At 43.7% G+C, this 19,621-nt stretch overlaps 1 protein-coding gene across 5 annotated transcripts in view; it reads right to left on the bottom strand.

Moving 5' to 3' along the window:
- DNAI1 (dynein axonemal intermediate chain 1) overlaps positions 1-19,621 on the bottom strand; it is a 140,761-nt gene that overhangs the window by 42,172 nt on the left and 78,968 nt on the right. For 3 of the 5 annotated variants that reach the window (XM_064641392.1, XM_064641388.1, XM_064641390.1), the window contains exons 14-17: positions 12,915-13,004; positions 8,738-8,822; positions 6,795-6,874; positions 109-257 (exon numbers count right to left, since the gene is read on the bottom strand). In XM_064641392.1, the coding sequence (XP_064497462.1) occupies positions 109-257; positions 6,795-6,874; positions 8,738-8,822; positions 12,915-13,004 (404 nt within the window). The remainder of the gene's footprint in view (positions 1-108; positions 258-6,794; positions 6,875-8,737; positions 8,823-12,914; positions 13,005-19,621) is intronic. The other 2 variants (XM_064641389.1, XM_064641391.1) reach the window with 2 other exon arrangements.

Genomic DNA, 19,621 nt, shown 5'->3' with positions numbered 1-19,621 from the left:
TCAACACCTAGGAGGAAAACTGAGACTGAGGTATGAGCAGAGTCGACACGTGTAGCTGGCATATCAGGCTGGACCTCCCTGCCCACACCAGGACCCAGCAGGACCTACTTGATGGTGTGATCCCAGATCTTGACTGTCCAGTCAGAGCTGCAGGAAATGAAGACTTTCAAGTGAAACGGATTCCAGCTGATTGTGTCCACAGCCATGTGATGGGCTTCAAACACATCCAGAAACTGGCTTGAATAGCTTTTTGAACACTGCAATAGAAAGAACCAGTCAGTAATCAGAGCTAGACCTTCTCCTGAAGCTCAAATTCATGCAGAAAGATGCCTCTCTATATTTGTATGGCCTCCCTGGATCTTCTGGGCTGGCTGGGAAGAGGTGGCTGGTACCCAGGGGTGCTACAGAAAATCAGTAATTTAGCACATACTGTTTCACCCCATTTGCAGGCAATATCGAGCTCCCCTCTGCAATACACAGAGATAGGAATTGAAGTTGTCTAGTTGGATTTACAGCCAGAGCCAGGGCCCAAAGACCATTCTCCATCATGGGAGCTCTACTACCTTCCTGCCAGCCCAGTGTCCTGCTGTGTCTCTCTGAAAGGTTCAAAGGAAAGACATGGGAAAACATTCCCTATGCTGCTCAAGAGCACACAGCACTGTGTGCATTTGAAGTGTTGCAGTTAAAACCACCAGTAACAGTACCCTCAGCACAAGAATGTCCTATCAGACTTTTGGCTCTAAGGACTTTGGAAACCTATTAAAACTCCCTCCTTGCCATCACACTGGACAGCCTGCTCAGAGATCCTGTCCCATCACACAACCCCACAGCTCCTTCAGTTGTGCGACTTCCTGGAGGGGCGTGGGAACAAGCAGAGGTTGGCCAGGACTCAGGGACATCCCCAACGTGCTGGTGTACCCTGCTGGAACCCAGCCAAGAGCAGCCTGTGAACTGGACAAATCTCCACGACACGTGAGAGGGTCAGACCAGCAGCATCACCACTGCAGGTGCTACTGAATGGCAACACGCAGAATGTCTACAAGAGGTAAAAAACATTTCAGAGCCTTGGAAAAGTCACTTCGTGTGTGAGCTTATGAGAGAGAGTGGGAAATTACAATCTACTTGTCTCCAAGGGGATTTTATCCAGATCCTGTCAGTTCTGTGTAAACAGAAAAATCAAGTTATCCTCCCCAAACCCCCTCTCCTCTGAGCACACTAGAGGCTTCCTTCACTAGCAACAAGGACCTCATCTCACATGAAATGTCCTCTTGGTTGTGTTCTCACACACAACTGTATCCACAAGGCAGCTTGGGATTGGTTTCAGGATTTTCTGTCTGTTTGCCTCAGTACTGTCACAGCAAGGACTTTTCAGCACCTTTCATTACTCCCTAATGAATGCAGCAACACATCATCTGCCTGAGCAGCAGGATTGCTGAAGTGTTACATGACTTTAATTCTTGCAAACCAAAGCTCTAACCAAGCATAAGGCTTAACTGTTTATTACACATGACACTTACTGTCTGGGTACTCAGACCTGTTCACTGGTGCAGGCACCTGACTAAGGGTGCTAAACCATTCCTACAGCAGCAGCTCCTACATCCCTCGGAGGCTTGTTGTGGTAGGAAACGGAAACAAGTGGCTCATGCCCCACTGAGATTTACTGACAGTGTCTATAGCTTGCTAATAGTTTGTTGTATACTCTGAGTTACTGTCCCTGCATGTAATTGTGGGATGGAAATCTCCTTTAATGGCCTGTTTCATAACTTTACTTCATAATCCTTAATGTTCAGCCATAAGGAAAATTGGTACTTGGCTTGTTTTGAAAATCATTTTGCAGGGAACAGACAGAATGGGTCACGAGTAATTAACACAAGATAGAAGCTGCTTTATCCATCTGTCCTTCCAAGTATGTGGATTGAAGGTCCCTAATACATGAAAACTTTGAAGAGTGAGATCTGAACCAGATTTGTCTGCATCCAACAGCACTGTAATGCTCGGTGCTCTGTTTACAAAACCTTGTGGGGGCTGAGCCTTTGGTCAATGCAGCTCTCTGGGCACTGGTACAGGACACATCATGCTCTGGGGTGTACTGATCCACAGCACTGGCTTTGCAGTCTGCACGACAGGAAAGGGATCTGCATTTTTTCTGTGAAATCAGCAGCAAAAAGGTTTGTGTAGGGCAGATTCCTATCTATGCTCTTTGTGAAGTATGAACCTTGTGTGCCTGCTTTAGCCTAAAGGCATTCACCATGCTCTGGCAGTGCCTGCCAGCCCTACACCACGTTCACCACAACCTTTGTCATTGTCTTTAAGTGGAAGACGAGACCATGTTCTTCCCAAGATGCATTTTGAAGAAACACCACAAACTTTGACAAAAAGCTCAGAAAGGAAGTATGACTTTCACAAATAAAAGAGTTCATGAGCTAAGAAGAAGTGCTGGCAAAGTCTTCCCCTACTATTCAGTTTAAGAACCCTACAATTATTAGACAAGTCAGGACGAAAACAAAACCACTGGAATATATGACACCTAACTCCTGACAGGAAAGCTCTGAAGAGGATGATTCAGGGAGAAGGCATTTGTGCAGCCCGTCTGATCTTCTAGAGCACTGCTCCAATTTGCTGAAAGTGTTTTTCTCCTATTAAAATGATGCTATATGGGTGTGAATAGTAAACGGTATTTTTAAGATGAGACAGGAAAGCAAAAATGTGTCTATGGCAATACAGGAAACCAGTAACAAAGATGACTGTTGACAAGGCTACAAAACATGGGGGAGGAATACTGGGAGGAAAGGAGAACTCTGAGGACACAAAACTTATGAATAATCTTCGTTAAGAGCACTTCAGTTTACGCTAGCCGTTAGTCTGACACAATACTCCCCCACATCCACGGTGAATGGATGGTTATTAGTGTCCTTATAAGGCAGAGTATTTCTTCAGTTCACTAACAGAAACACTAAGAGTCTACGCAATACAGAAATACAAAAAGCAACTTTTTTCAGAGAAGGTTTGTATCTGGCAACAGAAAGAGAGCATTGCCCAGCACTGGCACCCCCCGGGCAGCTCAGGACATCAGGTGCTCTTCAGAAACCACTGACACAAAAGCGTTCCCTGTTGTTGTGGACAGGCTGTTACCAGAGGCTCTTCTTAGTTTTAGCTCAGTGCTACTAGTGAGGATCTGTAACAGAAACGCTAAGATTTGCAGAAGAGCTTACAAACAGAAATTGGGGCACATGAACACACGGAGAGAAACAACAGGAAATGGTAAAAAGAAAGAATCTGTGGCAATTGATGGCAAATGCAGTCAGTCCAGAAACAACGGGACAGAACACATAGAAGCCCCAAAGATAAGGTGGTAAGAAGATGAGGAATAGAACTCAAGTCATAAAATATCCAGACAAGGAAAACAACTTTGCATAAGACAAAGCAAGACTAGACACTGAGGCAAATGATCTCTATTAATAAGGAGACACTGGAAGTCAGAGCCTGTCCAGAAACCAGTTTGTTACTGTCATTTAAGGAAATCTCAAGAGACGTGATAAGGATTCAATAGCCAGCATCCTTTGTCACCTGTACAACCACATAATCCTGTCCTGAACACAAATATACAAATGTTCTGGTGCTTAGTATGAGAGAAGGAGTACAAGTGAAATTAGTTTTGTTTAAAATTAGAATAACCTTTTCCTTCTATTCAGTCTTGCACTCAGTTTTATTATATTCATTTGTTACACTCTCAAACTGCCTGAGACTGAACAAAACCAAAACCTTTATTACATGAAAAGATTCAAATCTCATCACAATTTTTCTGCTGAAGGTCTGTTTATTGGGAAGTAATTCTGACCAAAGACTTAAAGTCACAGTAATGTTTCAATATGAATCTCAGAGACATACTTTTTGATATCAAAGCTGAACAATTCCTAAACAGCAAATAAGATATGCAAAGAAGCATACAGAATTGCATTACAGAACCATATTAATGCAGAAACAGTTTCTCCTCTACATAAAAGGGCGATAGATAGGTCTGTGTGTAATTAAGATAATGATTTCTTGGCTTCAGAAACACTATTAACTAAGCCATTTTCAAAATTTCCCCATAATTGTTCTGCAGCTAAAGAATTAACATATCATCATGTTATTTGTGGGCATGCCTGGTCTCTGGGGGTGGTGGGGGGGAAACAAACTCCACAACCCACCGAACCCCAAACAACAAAAAACCCCCTGTTTCTCTGAAATTCACTTTCCAGTTTTTTTAAATAAATAATCTAAAATTTGGCCCATTGGAGAGCAGCCCGTGTTTGATCCCCGATTCAGACAACATGTAAAGAGTCTGTCCCTCTCACTCAACGTGCAGTGGCAAGGGCAAGTGCAGCAAAGACCTGAGCATCTCACCCAGTGCAGCTTCAGGAACTGAGAGTTACTCAGGCTGCTGTGGCACCGTCCCTGCCCCCAGCACCCAAGCAGAGCAAGGCTCCAGGAGGCAGTCCACAGGTAGCTCCAGTAATGGGTTCCCATGTGCAGTGTTTCAATAAAGCACATAATGGTAGTCCTTGAGAAATGTCTGGAGCAGCAGCTGATGCCAAAAGTTTTGAAACTGTTTGTAGCAAACTCTTGGGGGATGCTAAGGGTGCAACCACTCTTCAGCATGTTTTTGTAGATACTATGGAGATATAGATAGCTACTTGTGCTAGACACAAGATTTCTCTTCCCAGTGTTAACTCCTACAATCTGATGGAAGATTGGCTCTTCCTGCCCATGGGAAGACCAGAGTTTTATAGGGCAGTGTTGCACAATGTGAGAGTGGTCCCACTTTTCACTAAGGCTCACCAGTGCAAGAACGTTGTGAAAGGGAGGATCCTTTGTAACAGTATCTCTCTGCATTTGTCCATCCAATAAGTGGTTAAAATATCTGCAGGGCTTCATGGCTGAGATCACTTCTTATTTTAAAATGTCACCCTAGCTCTTGTTTCACTGAAGATCATTCAAGGCAGAAATACCTACAACTTTTTCAAGGTAAATGCTGCCAAATTCTCTTCCTATCCAGTGCTCTTCCATGAGGAATTTCCTTTCCTATGGAACCCAACCAGGATACCAGCCTGAACATTTCTCCTGAAGGGTAACTGGTAGCCCTCACCTCACACAGACATCCACTGTCAAACTCACCAACACCCATCACTTACAACACAGTGGAACTTAAAACATGGTTTCCTACTGCCTTTTGATCAGGACTAGACCATAGTCTAGTACAGCAGTACTAGTACAGCAGTACCCATCAATTTAGAGTACAATACCCAGGGTACTCAGAACATCTGCCCATGACTGTACAGATGCTTTGTATCCTGAAAGCATCAACAAAAAGCCATTGCACCTACCTCAGTGCCCACTGCCCAACAGCTCACCATCCCCTCCACTCCTCCCACCTCCTTTCTGCGCCCATCTTGTCCAAAGCAAGTGATCGCTACTCAGAAATCCTCCCTAGATACTATCTGGCAAAGGGAGAGATTTCAACCAGCATCATCCCTCTGGAAGGGACACATATTTGTTAAGTACAACTTGCCTAAATACTGATTTCAGAATATTATTTCCTTTAGGTTCTTATTCTGTTTCCTGTTCCTTTTGCAGGTGAGATACAAGGAAGGAGTTTACATCATCCTCTAGGGATGGCTGGACGCATCTGCTCTGCATGTCAGCCTCTTGCTGATGGTCCACCACCTACACTTGAAGGGCTATGGCTACAGATTTAATAGCCAGCTCAGAGGAATGCTGTGCAAAAAACAAATGTATGAGTAAGAGGCTATTGGCTTTATTTCCAAGGCTAAATACAGCAGAACTCAAAACTTCCTATATTTAACTTGATTTCTCAAGAAAACATGACATCTGTGTCCTGTCTGCTCACCTCTCCTCACAAACAACCTTTGACCTTGCTGGCAATTTAAGGCAAAACTGGCTGCATGTGGGACTTGGCAATATTAAGGTCCTACACATTCTATGAAAAGGGATGGTCACGGAGTACAAACATCTGGGCAGTGGCCCCAGTGCGGAAAGGGCAAGCACAGCTTGGCTGCTGCCCTCACCACATGGTTGGAGCTGGCTGGCTGACAGCTCCCAGCTGGAGCTGGGCACCAAGGCATCACGCTGCAGGAGGGCACTGGAGGGGAGGTAGCCAGCAGTGTTTGCAGGAACCAAGGATTATAGTGTGGAGGTGGAATCACTGGGCTGAGGACAGCATGGGGTGATCAGGAAGAGAAAGGTTTGTGTGGGTGGCAAAGAACTGGAGATAGAGCAAGGAGAAAGTGGGACTGGATGTCTTTTCCAACCTAAACGATTCTATGATTCTGTGTAATTGTGGAAGGGAAAGGCTGCAGGACATTAATCCATGGGAAATATGGCTTCATTAGCCTCACTGCTCATGGGATAACAGGACTACAAAGGAAATGCTCTGATATTTTTCCTTCCATTTCCCTGTAACCATGAGGACAGAGGATCAATGCCTTTTAACTTCTGCTCTGATCATACTTAGCATTTCCCTTGCACAGCTGCAATCCACAAAGCATTTTCTGGGATGCAGTTTGCATGAAAAATGTTTCTGCAAAATAGGGTCTTAATTGGGCCTTTGCAGAGAGCTCCCTGTGACCCTCTGTGGCACTGTGCTGGTCTCAGGCTCACCACAGGCATCTCAGGGCAGGACCAGGCTCTAAAGTTGTGCTTTGTTACCACCTGAGCAAACAGTTCAGATTATGAACCTGAAAGACACATATGGGTCAGAGGGTGTAAAACAAAGAATAAAGAATCATTCCTACCTTATAGATCTTTCCCTCTTCAGTACCAACGAGAAACAAATAGTCTATCTTTTTGTGAAAATCAAACGATGTCCCGCAACCTGTTAACAGAAAAAAGGTCTGTCAGACAGAGAAGTGGTTCAGCTGGCCAGCACATGCTCCCTGCCTATGGTAAACACACACTGCCTGTGTTTTCAGAAGTGATTTATTAGCCAGAAGCTCCCAGAAGAAATCAAAGTCACCCCTCTGCTAGCACTTTCCAAGCTGTGCCTGTCCCCAAGACCTGAAATTTGAAAAGCCAAGATGGAGACAGGGAAAAGGGAACTGAAAGAACTGGAAGGGAACTGGAAGAACAGTTTAGACTGGGATTCATTTTGGTAAGCATTAAAAATGCCTGGTACAAATGCAAGCATTTGTGGTTCAGGCCTCCCTCCTATCAGGAAAGAAGAGATATTTTCTGTTCCTTTAGTATCCACAAAAATATAAATGGTTTCCCATGCATAAAAGAGCCCAGAGGGGAATCACCACATCAGACCTCCCTGTGCTCTTTTTGTCCTTAACTCTGAATCCATTTAGCAGGCTCACTTCAGTAAAGCCAGTAGCAAAGGATGTGATTTGGGAAGAAAGCCTCTGCTAGGCACAGAGGATCTTGTTAATGTCGGAAGCCCTGAATTGGGCAACATCGTGAACTGTGTTAAAACAGGTGTCAACCACAACAGGATGTGACTCATTGAAACTTTGAGGCTTCTGCTCCAGAGGCAGATGCGTCATCATCCAAGAAAGCCAATTCACATGTTGGTGAAAGAAAACTTCAGAGGGATTCTTGAGCAGGAGATGAGATGTTTGCTGAGTGCCAGAGCAATTTGAGGCTGTCGACCATCAGGGACACAGGGACACCTACAGCAACCACCAGATGAGAAACAGGGACAAGCAGACAAGGCTCAGAAGCACATAGTTACAGAGAACTTTCTGCAGCTGTCTTAAACATTATGTCTTTAACATTAATAAAATGTAGTTATCAAAGGAATTGTTAAGATAATTTCAATTCTCTAATACCCTCTGAACTTTTAACATTTAAATAGATTGCTAAATATTCAAGACAAGTGTTTGAAAATCCATTTCCCAGTAACACTAACAAATAATCCCAAAGCCCCTGAGAGTTCTGCAGTGTACTGCTTTAGCTGGTCTTTTGCAACCTATATGGTGCTGCAAACCTCACTAGCAAACTGTTCAGCAGTCACTAGCCTAGAAACATAGCAATTTTTAAATGCAGAGTAAGGGCAGCCTCCAAACACAAGTCCCATCTTCTCAGCCAAAAGCAGGTGCAGAAGGATGATAAGATTCCCCCCTTTAAGGATTCTCTTGTGTAATCCAGGACCTCCAGAGCTGACTCATCCCATCCTGTCTGTAACACGGGATGGTCAGGATGAGAAGATTCAGCCTAGAAGGGCTGCACTGACTCCACTGTCTCTGGAGGGAGCCTAACATAGTAGATCAGAACAGATGCTGTGCTTTTAAAGAGCTAAAATCTGATGAGGCACATCCCAACACTGGCTGGGTGAGCTGTGCACTCAGAAAAGGGCAAAGGTTGTTTTTCATCTTGATTTTGCCAGTCTAGATTAATGTCTGGCAGGAACAAACTGACTTTAATTTTGACATATACAGGTAATGCCTGTGCCTTATTCACACAGAGATATTCCAGTGAAATGGACATTTTTTGAATTAATGGTCAATTCTTCATTTTATGCAAGTAGAGACAATATGTAACCAGCAAAATGTGACTCAATTAGTGGCCATTGCTCCAGCCAGACTTTGCCCTACGACATGATGAAAGCAAGGAGGCGTAACCCTCCTTCAGCTCCTTTCCATCTCAACACTCTGCTCCCAAATTTAATTTCCCAGAATGACTGATTAGAGGCTTTGTGTCAGTAATTAATCAGCATGGCAAGGACTTGGGCTCTTACCAAGTGTTTGCAGCTGCAGCCCCTCTGGCCCCTGCATCGTTCCCTCTCCTGACAGCTTGATGACATCCATATGAACCAGCTCATTCTGCAGGCAGAGGAGATTCCACATGAATAACACGCTTTGCAGCAACAATACAGAGACATTCAGTACTTTGGAATGGCAAATTTTATGGAGGAATTTTAAAAAGCTGTCCAAAAGTTGCTTAATGTTTCACATTTGGCAACTTGCTAACATTCTGCTTTACACAACACCTTCAGGAAACTGATGCTTTGGTGCAGGAGGACTGAGAGACACTGGTAAATTACCTCAACACATGCTGCTGACCTGGAAAACTTCGGGTTTCAGGGTCAATGTTCTTTAGCGGAGGTTGACATAGTCAGAAAATCACTGTGTTTACTTAAGTCACCCTGTGTGGTTCAAGATTGGTATTTCATATTCTCGTGGAGCTAACTAAACCCCACACTAAACCCCACACTAATGGATAGTAACTAAACACCTTGCCAGTCTTTGCTTCTTAACATCTTCCTCTTATCCCCAGAGAAGCCTCAGCTCCCAGTACTTCATGGGCTCTGAAATTCAAATAACAGCACACAAGCAGCTTCCCCAAGGGAAAAGTGCCCCATGTTGCTGTTCTCAACAGAGCTCTAAAGAGCTCTCTCATCACCAGCCACCGCACTGCTGTGCAAGGTGGTGTATGAAGAGGGACAAAGGTCCGTGTCCTGAAGAGTTTATAGTCAAGGTGGGAGACAGAAGACAGATGAAAATAGACACAATATGGGTGAATATGAGGAAACTACCAGAGGGCAGATACACTCTTAGACTAGCTTTGGGAGTTAAAATACCACTGCAGAATGGAGTTGGTTGTGAATATAGGAATACCCTGGGGCTCCAGAGGTCTCTTCCAACCCCAACCATCCTGTGATTCTCTGATTCTGTGATAAAAAGAACAAAGAACTAAAGATTAGTGAGCAGTGTGGGCTGTGGAGACTGGATGTTATAATGAATCTGCAGATTTCCCACTGGAGCACTGTGAGAACAAAACATAACTTCTTAGCTCAGTGAATTAAGCTGTAGTTGAAGCTTCTCTAAGCCCAGAGCAGGACTCGGGTAGAAAATAAGATTCTGCCTGGCAAAGTCAATCCCAGGGAATTCCATGTTGAGGAACGTGGGAGAAGACCTTGTGAGCATCTGCATTCATTACTGCAGTTCACAGAGGACAATGTTCTATAAGGCATTTTCATTGTATTCTGGGGGTACAAATTTACGGAAGGTTCAAGAAAGGTCAAAACCCATAAAGTAATGTACTTCCTTCTCACTAATTCTCACTGCTGCACACCCACGTGCCCTGGCCTAATGATGGCAGTAAATTGTTCTCTCTGCTGAGAGAGCAGCAAGAAGCATGACAAACTCCTGCAGAGTTCTACCTTAGTAGCTCTTCTTGTAGCATGTGGGTTACAACAAGTAAAATTCAGTCGGTAAAGGCAGGAGAGATGTTAAGAAAGAGGCCATATACACTGGTGTATTTGAGCTAGAACTGGAAAGTGCAGTACCCAGAGCAACCAGGAGCAGAACATATTCCCCTGCACATCCAAATAGTGCTGGTGGGCTGTTGGGAGTGCAGTCAGGACATGTCGAGCAGGCACTTGCCTCTGCTGTGCCTGCTCTCCAGAAAGCACGTGGTCTGTCCGAACCATGGCTGATGGTTACGAGTCAGCTCTGAAGCTGCCTACAGCTGATCATGTTGATATACCCAGTATGGCAGGCCCAGAGATGTGCTAACACACTATCTCTGTGTTCTGGTAGAAAGACAAACAACAGGAGACCTTCTTTCTAGCACACACTTTTCTGCAACCTTCCTCTGAAGGTAACTTCCAGCCCCTCCACCAGGCCAAAGCCCCCATGGACAGCTTCTGTAGCCCCTCTCCTCCACAAAGGATCTTACTTGTGCAGATTTCCCAGTTGTGCTGCTTTTATCTTTTAAACAGTTTCACAGCCTGAAAAATGCATCTGCTCCCAGGGCTATTTGTCACTAGAGCTATTCGCAGATTCCTCTGGGTAAACAAACTGCTGACAGTTTGGCCTTCCAGGAATACTGAGCAATAATATGTTGCTTCTGCCTAATAATTGTAGAACACTTTGTAAGCATTAGTGAATCAGGCCTTGCAGCTGCTTTTTTTCCTTTAGTTGTTATTAGCCTCAAGTAATTAAGGAGGCCCAGAGCTGTTCAGTAATTTAGCTCCAGGTCACATAGGGAGGATGAACTATGACTACTAATCAAACCTGGGATTGCTGAGCATCAGCCTGAGAAGCGATGCCATGCTGAATCCCAAACAATTCCTTGAAGTGGCTCTGATATCTCTCCTTTTTGATAGGCAACATGTGCACACAAAAGTCATCCAGCTGCAGAAGTCCTTCATCCTTCCTTGATGTTTTACACCTTTATGATAACCCAAAGACAAGTCAAAACAGTTCATGTGCTGTTCCACGAAGTTTGTCCACAGTGCTTGTGATCATTTTTAACAGAGACAACCACTACAGTCAAGGTAGATCAAATGTTCCTGGCTAGTATTTAACAACTCTTCTACCCAAATCTTGACTGTGGCTTGCCAAATATTCAGCTGGAAGTAAGAATGAATTCATTCGCTTTGTGCTCTCAGCTTTGGAAGTGTCAAACAGCTATCAGTGTTTGAAGAAGCTTTATTTCTGGATAGTCCTGTCAAAAAGATTAACAAAGCACTCTTTCATTTATTGCCTATTTGCACTATGGATTTGCAGAATAGAAGACCTCTGGAGTATCTTCAATTTTATTCTAAATAAAACCCAGGGATAGCTCTTTTGGAAAACTGGAATTCAAGCAGATTGTCCATTTCCCCTTGCTGGATACAAAACCACAGACTGTAACAAAACACCCTTTTCATTCTGTTTTTTGCTTTCCCGTTGAATCTCTGTCCAAAAAAAAAAATGCAGACAGAACCTAAAATTTTGCTCTTTCCCTCCCCTGCCTACTAGGTACATACCAGCTCTGACAATTTCAGAGGTAACTTCACTTAAAAAAAAAATCTTAAAATGGTGCTTTTCACATGTGTATGGCCAAGTTTATTACAGTGATGCAAGGAATAAGCAGAAATGACATCATGCTAAGTGGATACAGATCTTAGAAGTCACGCCAAGGATGTTTAGGAAGGAATATCTACATGCTCAAGGGACAGAAAAAACATAGTTTATGATGTGGGAACACAGTTAAGCAATGGTGAATCACAGAAGTATTCCCTCTAGCAGGTGAGTTGCTACCAGAGTCCATCTGTAGACTCTTAGGTTGCCCCAGTTGCAGCATTTCTCTGAAGAGGCTTCACTCAGTGTTTCCCACCTCCTAAGGTGACTCCATGCTGAGCACATTCAGTTACTGGGGCTCAGCTGATAAGCATAATCTGCCAAGTAGCCTCAACTGGATGTGTTTGGCTGTAGGCATGTATTGCCCACCTCAAAACAAATCTTTTGGGCATTTCTATTCAAGGGATAAAGTGCTGGGAGCTGAGTGCTGGGATACTGTTAGCCTGTCCTTTTCTACAGACCTCTGACAGCTCTCTTGGGAGAAGCACTTGGGACGCACCTGAAGAAGGGATTTTTAATTCTGAAACTGCATGTGTGAACCTGCAGGAGTCTATGAAAAATAACTTCAAAATCTGTGCCCTCTGCATGTGCCTACCCTGTTCATTAGAAGAGGTTCCTGCTCCTGAAGTGAACATGACAGTAAGATTAACATATAATGCTAGACGTGAATCCTGCAATGGCAGCAAGGCCTAAAAATTTCAGAACACGCAAGCCTTGATAGCTTGGTATAACATGGAAAAATGAGCATCCAAGGATGTAAAGAAATTTCTTTTCCTCCTAGGGAATAATGGGTCAGCTGCTTCAGACTGATGTTTAGGGCAATTCAATTATTTTTTAGTAAAATATTTTAAATCTTCAAATGTAAAATGAAATAGCTAACAGAAAAAAACCCACGTGTTGAGATTCAGAGACCCAAATTTAAGAGTCATTTTGGGACATTAATGGTATCTTTCTATCAACACATGTACTCCAAAAGAAGAAAGTGATCAATAAATCATTGACATTTTGAGGGCAATTGATTATAACTTGACTGACTAGAAAAAGGAATTGCCACCCACTGTTTACCTTAACTAAAGTCCAAGAAACAATCCTTCCATCTGAGGAGACAGAGAAGAAGTTTGAATTGTTGTCCATGTCATCCTTCTGCCACTTGACCTTAAAACAAGAAGAAACAATAAGACAGTTCCAGTCAGCACCGGGCACTCAGCAGGATAGAGTCCCATGCCCTCAGCAGGGTCTTCTGAAATCCTTCCTAAAGAACAGATGATTTCCAACCCAGAGTGCATGGCAGGTATGAACACTTACCTCCACAGGCAGTTTCAGCTTAGTGTTGTCACTCACTTTCCTTTAGGATGCTCCAGCAAGGGGGTAAAGCCCCTCACTTAGAGACTCTGCATCTATTCATGGCCATCTCCCCCAGCAGTGACTGGATCAATGCCGTCAAGGACAGCCCTTGTGGGATGTCTGAGCTACTCACTAGCACCTTGCACTATGGCACAACACCATCCCAGAGACCCCCAAGACACCTCCAAACACTATGACCACTGCCACAGAAAGGTCTCCAGGCACTGCAAAAACTAACTCCTTCACATTTGATTAATTACTCCAAGTGCAGCGCCATATGCTTACCCTTCAGCCAGACAACCAACCTCAAATTAGCTTTCTGTTCCTACGTGGGGCACAGACAAGCCCTTGCAAGCAATGTGCGACAGGGGTCCTTGGGGAACTTCTGCTTCAGGGAGATGAAAACATCTCCATTAACATTGAAATCCTCCCTACACCTTCTGTCTGCCTGGTAAGGAAATTTACCTTTTGACTGTGACAGTTCAGCAGGAGACATTAGAACTCAGATAAATGGCTTACAGTTTAGAAGAGATATTTCAGTTAGACCAAAAGCATTAAGAATGCTCGATTTTCAGATCTGGGAATTCAATCAGAATGAGGGGAAAAGGATGACTTGTCACTGGGTCTGTCAGCACACACTCCTGTGGGCATCTGTCAGTTCAGGATGGGGACAATCACTTCAGAAGGTTCTGCTGAGCTTTTCAAAGGTATATCTGTTCCTGTCCAAACAATCCAGTAGATAAAGTTCCCTAAACATCATCCCATAAACATGATAAATGGGCATGATTATCCTAGAGCTTACCAAATACTATATCCATGACCATCTATTTATCTGGTACCTATTCCAGAAAACAAGTAGTATTCTCAATACTTCAATTACACAGATTGGGTATTCCTATGACAGTTCCTTGGGAAAACCTGTTAATTCTCTTTAGTAAAATTGTTTATACTGTTAAGTTCTGTAGAGCATGAAAATTCAGCAAGAGACTCAGCAACGAGTAGTTAACCCTCTAGAGAAAAGGTTTCCTAGCTATTACACACTACTCTGAGGAAGGAAAAAAAAAACTTAAAAGGAATCCATTTGAGAATATATCAAAATGCAGTTTCATGCCTGCAAGATACAACTGAAGAGCCTTGGATGGCCTATACCTTTGAACATCCTTGCACAGGTGAAATTGTAAATCTCCATGTGGAACCACTTCTGCTATCTGGCATTAAAGGAAAGGCATAATTCAATATGGCCCAGAATACAATGGTTAATGATAAAAAGACAGGTTCAACAGCACAGTGATTGCCAAGGCTGGCCATTGTGCACAAAATATGCTGGCTATATCTATTCCAGGAATATCTCCCTTGGATCATGAGCTACTGCTGACAGTGACAGACACCAGCGGCTGCCTCAGATGAAGGGTTTGGTGTAGTGAGGAGTTTTAATTCAAAGTGAGAAATGCAGAGCTCAGGGGGACTGGTTACAAAAACATGCCCAACATGCCTCATACTGGGCACAGAAAAAGGGTCATTTTTTCAGTCAGAGATTTTAAAAATGTCACTTTAAAACTGTCTGACAATAAGATGTTTTTGTATGTCCAACACAGCTCGACTCTAACTCATATTCTTTCTCGTCAGCTAACTTACCCAAATATTTGAGAAAAAGAGTCACGCTTCCCAGCCCATCACACCAGTGAAAAATACATGGATGAAGGTTCAGCAGCTGTAGTCCACCCCCATCACCCTGTTCATACACAACTGAGTCCTCATGTCTACACGAACACAGTGTGTTGCAGGAACCTCATCTGGAGGTGACCAACAACACAACTGCTATCATGAGCTGATGGGGGGTTTTCTCAATCCAACTCTTTTCAGCATTTCCCAAGCAAAGAGGTTTTCCCCTGGGTTTTCCCAATCCAAATACCCTCTCTCTGATGGAGACCTATTCAAGTTGTCTACTGTTGGTACTCGGTTAGGTGTCTCATCTACTTCTCTTGACCCACAGCTGACTGGATTCACCAGCCCCAGAGTGTAAGTAGGTTGACTTGCTCGGGGTACTTTTGCTAGTACATTCAGAGCAGTCAACAGTAGCTGAGTTAGGTACATATTGTGGACAGCTTGAAAACAGTCCCTCAGGGGCATCAGGCTCTGCCCTCAGATGACTATCAGCAGCTCTCAGTGATGTTAGCTTGAATTTCAGAAAAGAGAAATTTGCACTTAATACTTTCAATTTTCCTTCAACACCTCTGACACCTTAATAGTGTTTGTGATCTTTTTCCTCCTGATCTCTGAATCCCATAAATGCTTATTAGAGTAATTAGCCCTCATGATACTGCAATCAAGTCGGGCATCTGCTCAGAACTGGCCTTTTCTCTGCTCCCAGAGGCCTGTCAACATGGCACAACCTCCTGTCATGAGCAGCATCCACGCTGTGCGGGGTGGAGCACTTGAGGAGAGAACTAGGAAACTGTGTAGTGGCAAGAAGTTAATTCTTCCCTGAAGCATGTGATAATCAAACCAGGATTTGGGCTGTGTGAAATGATTTAAAGCAAAAGTTCAATTATGATACAGTAAGAGTAAAGAAGCACCTGAAAAAGGAAAGTGTATGCAAACAGCAATGAAGAGACAAGCAAACACAAAGCAGCAAGCATTTTCTGTCCCTGATCATGATGACATCTGTAACAAAAGCAAGTATCTGGCTGCCATTTTTACAGTGTAATCTTTAACCTGACTATTTTTGTAGCACAAAATTTGTGCGTGAAACTCATTGCTGTTAGAAGAACCTACCACTTTTCATTTCTTAAAGCCTGTTTATTTCTAAAGAAGTTGAGATTATTCAAAACCTGATTTATTAATAGATATTAAGACCGGCATGTTCGTTACTATGTACAGCAGGTTAGCAGGGCCATAATCCATTCATTTCTAGCAAGAAAATACTATCATTTTTATGTATGGCAGGTGGTAATGACTCCTGTGCAGCAGGAGATTAGACCATTTATCCAATCTGATTTGAACGCTCCTATGTTTCTGATGTCATTCCTATGAAAGAAGTAATGCTTGATCAGTTTTCATGGCACACAGGCTGTTAGTTTCTTGCACTGACACAATGCAATTGGTCAAAACCACAGGGGCCAGGAGGCTGATTTGAGCATGGTGCAGGCTCTGCCTGCAGTTCTGTGAGGTGACATCAGCTACTGCAAACACAGATCCCCCTGGCTCACCCTTGCCTTGCCAAAACTCAAGTGTGAGGTGCCACATGCAACACGTGCACATTGACTGATGAGCAATTCCTTCCCTTTCTATTAATTATCATTCAAGGAGCCCTTTGTTAGCATTGCAGTACCACGGCCCTGCTGACGGCCCTACACAAAATAAGAACATTTTACTTATCCCATGCCTGAAAAAGAAAATAATAAAATCTGCTATAGGTAGAGAAGAGGAAAGACAAAGGCATTATCAAATCCCCAGGTCACACTTATATGAACTGGCCAAGTAAGATGCTCAGATGACTTTGCCAGGCAAACAACTCCTTGGGCTGCTGAGGAAACTCCCTGCCAATATGACCTGGGGACAAACTCCTTCCAGTGCCAATCTGGCAATCAGTACACTCCTAGGCAAAGCCATCATGGCAATGCAGGGTTTGGAGGGACCCCAAAAGCATTTCTATTCTGCTCTGAGGCAAGATCAGACACTCTCCTCCCATTGGCGACAATTCACACAGGCTGCTCTCACAAGCCTCCAACAACAGGCACTCAACAACCTCCCTGTAGATACATCAGTGCTTAACTGCCCTGATACAGGAGATTACCTTTATCAAGAGTCAAGCCAACTACTCCTTACCATCTCCCCAGTGGACACAAAGAACAACAATTTATTCTCCTTTTTATAACAGTCTTCAAATAGGCAAGAAAAGGCTGTTGTGTCACTGTTCCTTTCTCCTTTTTTTTTCCACTCCAACTCAAACCAATTGCTCCTGGGTTCTGCCTTCAGGACCCAAGCCTTCCCCATTCCTGTTCTTTCCCTTCAGTCCTTCTCTCTGCAGCTGCAAACACACAGTACAGGGCCACCTTGAGGCAGGAGTTACAACCTCCTCTATCTTATATTCTTGCTAATTAATCAAAATGATACATATCTTTGTGTAACAGCATTGCATTGCTGGCCCCTGGCAGTGATCTGCTATACTCTTCCCTTTAGGCACCCTGCCTAAGCTGCCATCTCTTCTTTCATATCTGTTCATTTAATTTCCCCTTTCTAAATGCAGTATTTGTTCCTGTCTTTATTGAATTTCATCACATTGATTTTGGGAATCTCTTCCAATTTATAAAGATAATTTTGAACATAATCATGTCCTGAAAAGTGCCTTGTCCTTCCAAAGGGATTTCCCTATTCTGTAATTGGAGTGGTTTATGAAAGTATTGATCCAAAAAAAGATCAGAACTGACAGCTGGAGGGTCTCACTTGAAGCACCTTCAGAGTCTGACAGCGAGCTCTGTATAACTGCTCTTTGAGCACACTGCCTGAGCCACCAGAGCTGCCTCTTTATGGTGATTTTACCTAATTTATATTTCTCTATTTTGGTTACAAGTATGTCACTGTGTGAACCTGGATCAAAAGCTTTAGTCAAGTCAAGATGGATAGAGGTGATAATCTTGACTGCCTCTCTCTTCTTCATGAGGCCCATTTCTCTGAAACAAAGGAAAGAAAAGAAATTATACTGGTTTGACAATTTATTCTGGACAAATGCATGTTGGCTTCTCTGAATCACCTTATTATCTAGACATTTACAAACAGCATTGCCATTTATTCAAATGCTTTTCCAGTCTTCAAAATTGGTCTGCCTGGTCAGTAATTCTCTGGGTCCAACCCAATCATTTTCCTCCAGATATTTTTTCACTCCTTCCAGCCCTTTGAGATCTTTCCTCCTTTCCCTGGCCATGCTTCTCCTAAAAGCCAAAGTGCAGCCCAATGCACTGCTGTGCTATCATCCAGGCTTTGGCTGTCCCTGTGGCTGGCTTTGGATCCCTCTAGCCTAGGTGAAATTCAGACACTGTTTTCTGGGCTCTGGTACCCTGCCCATGCCACTGACCCTCCCACATGCAAGGACAGCAACTTTGAGGAAAGCACCTACAGAAAACTTTTTGCCAGACATTGGCTCTACAGCATCATTGAAAAGTGCTTTGAGATTGAGGACAGCAGACTATCCTATTTCAGTCTACCCATGTCACAGGTATATGAATGTGTGGGGGCCCTTATGGGACAGCAGAGTGATGCTATCCCTCATCCATGCCCCAGAGCACACCCCAACCCTGCCTCTGACTCGAGGTACTCACTCGGTTCAGATCTGTAAATGGACTTGCACATAAACACCAGCCTCTGTTTAAAATGCAGGATGGATGTAGACCAAAACCATTCTGAAATACATGTAATGGTCTGAAATTGCTCTGGCTACTTCTTTAAGTACTCCAGGGTATGTTTAAGCTGATCTTGCTGATGAGCAAGAACATGTCTCATCTAAATATTTTTTAACATGCTCTTTCCCTACTCTGACCTGTGCTTTTATCCTTTTGTTACATTAATCACACTAGGCAGCCAGTCTCAGACACTTAGTGTAAGATTAAACAGTACAACATCAAATATTTCATCCTTATTCATAACACTCAATACTAGCTGAAAGCTTGCTTTAGTAATGAGCTTATATTCTTCACTCCTTTTACTTCTAATATACTTCCCAAATATTTTCTCCTTCCCTTTCATGACCCAGGATAATCACAGCTCATTTGCAACATCCACTTACTCGTCATTAACTTAGCTTTGTGCTTTTCTCTAGTACTCAGTGTTAGATACACGTCTTTGTTCTGTGCCTGAAGCATTACTTTGTAAGTCAGCGCTGAGCTGATGTGGATGCACAGGCCCTCTCAGAGACCTTGCCATTCTGCCCAGCCCAGCAACTCAGAGAATTCACCCACCCGCTTCCTTAGCTGAACAGAGCCATGTAGGTCTCTTGTAGAAGTCCAGCTGTGCACCACAGGACCACAAGTGCTTTCCAGCCCTCCAGCCTCTCCCAGCCACCTTGTTTTCCCCCTACCTTGGGCACACACAATAAACAGTGGGATTTGGACAATTCTCCTTACATTCATACTGGCTGAAGACTTTTACTCAAGGCTTCCCACTGGCAAACATCTGCATCTGGATCAAGGAAGCAAACACAGCAAGGGAATTGGCTCTCAGCTCGCTCTAGATGTGCCTGCCCTGGCAGCAGAGCACCGACACAAACCCACTGTCCAAAACACATTTCCCATGTCTGTGTGCACCAGCCTGGGCCAAAGCAAAGTGCCAGCAGAGCTCTGGGGCTCTCTCAAGGTAGAAGAGCTGAACACGTGCTGTGATTTAGCAAGGGCCCAGGCTCTCATGGATGCCGTTTGGCTGCATCCATCGCACAG

The sequence above is a fragment of the Pseudopipra pipra genome, chromosome Z (genome assembly GCF_036250125.1).
Source record: "Pseudopipra pipra isolate bDixPip1 chromosome Z, bDixPip1.hap1, whole genome shotgun sequence".
Taxonomy (NCBI): domain Eukaryota; kingdom Metazoa; phylum Chordata; class Aves; order Passeriformes; family Pipridae; genus Pseudopipra; species Pseudopipra pipra.
The sequence above is the reverse complement of the archived record's forward strand: the minus strand, read 5'-3'. Positions and strand labels throughout refer to the sequence as shown.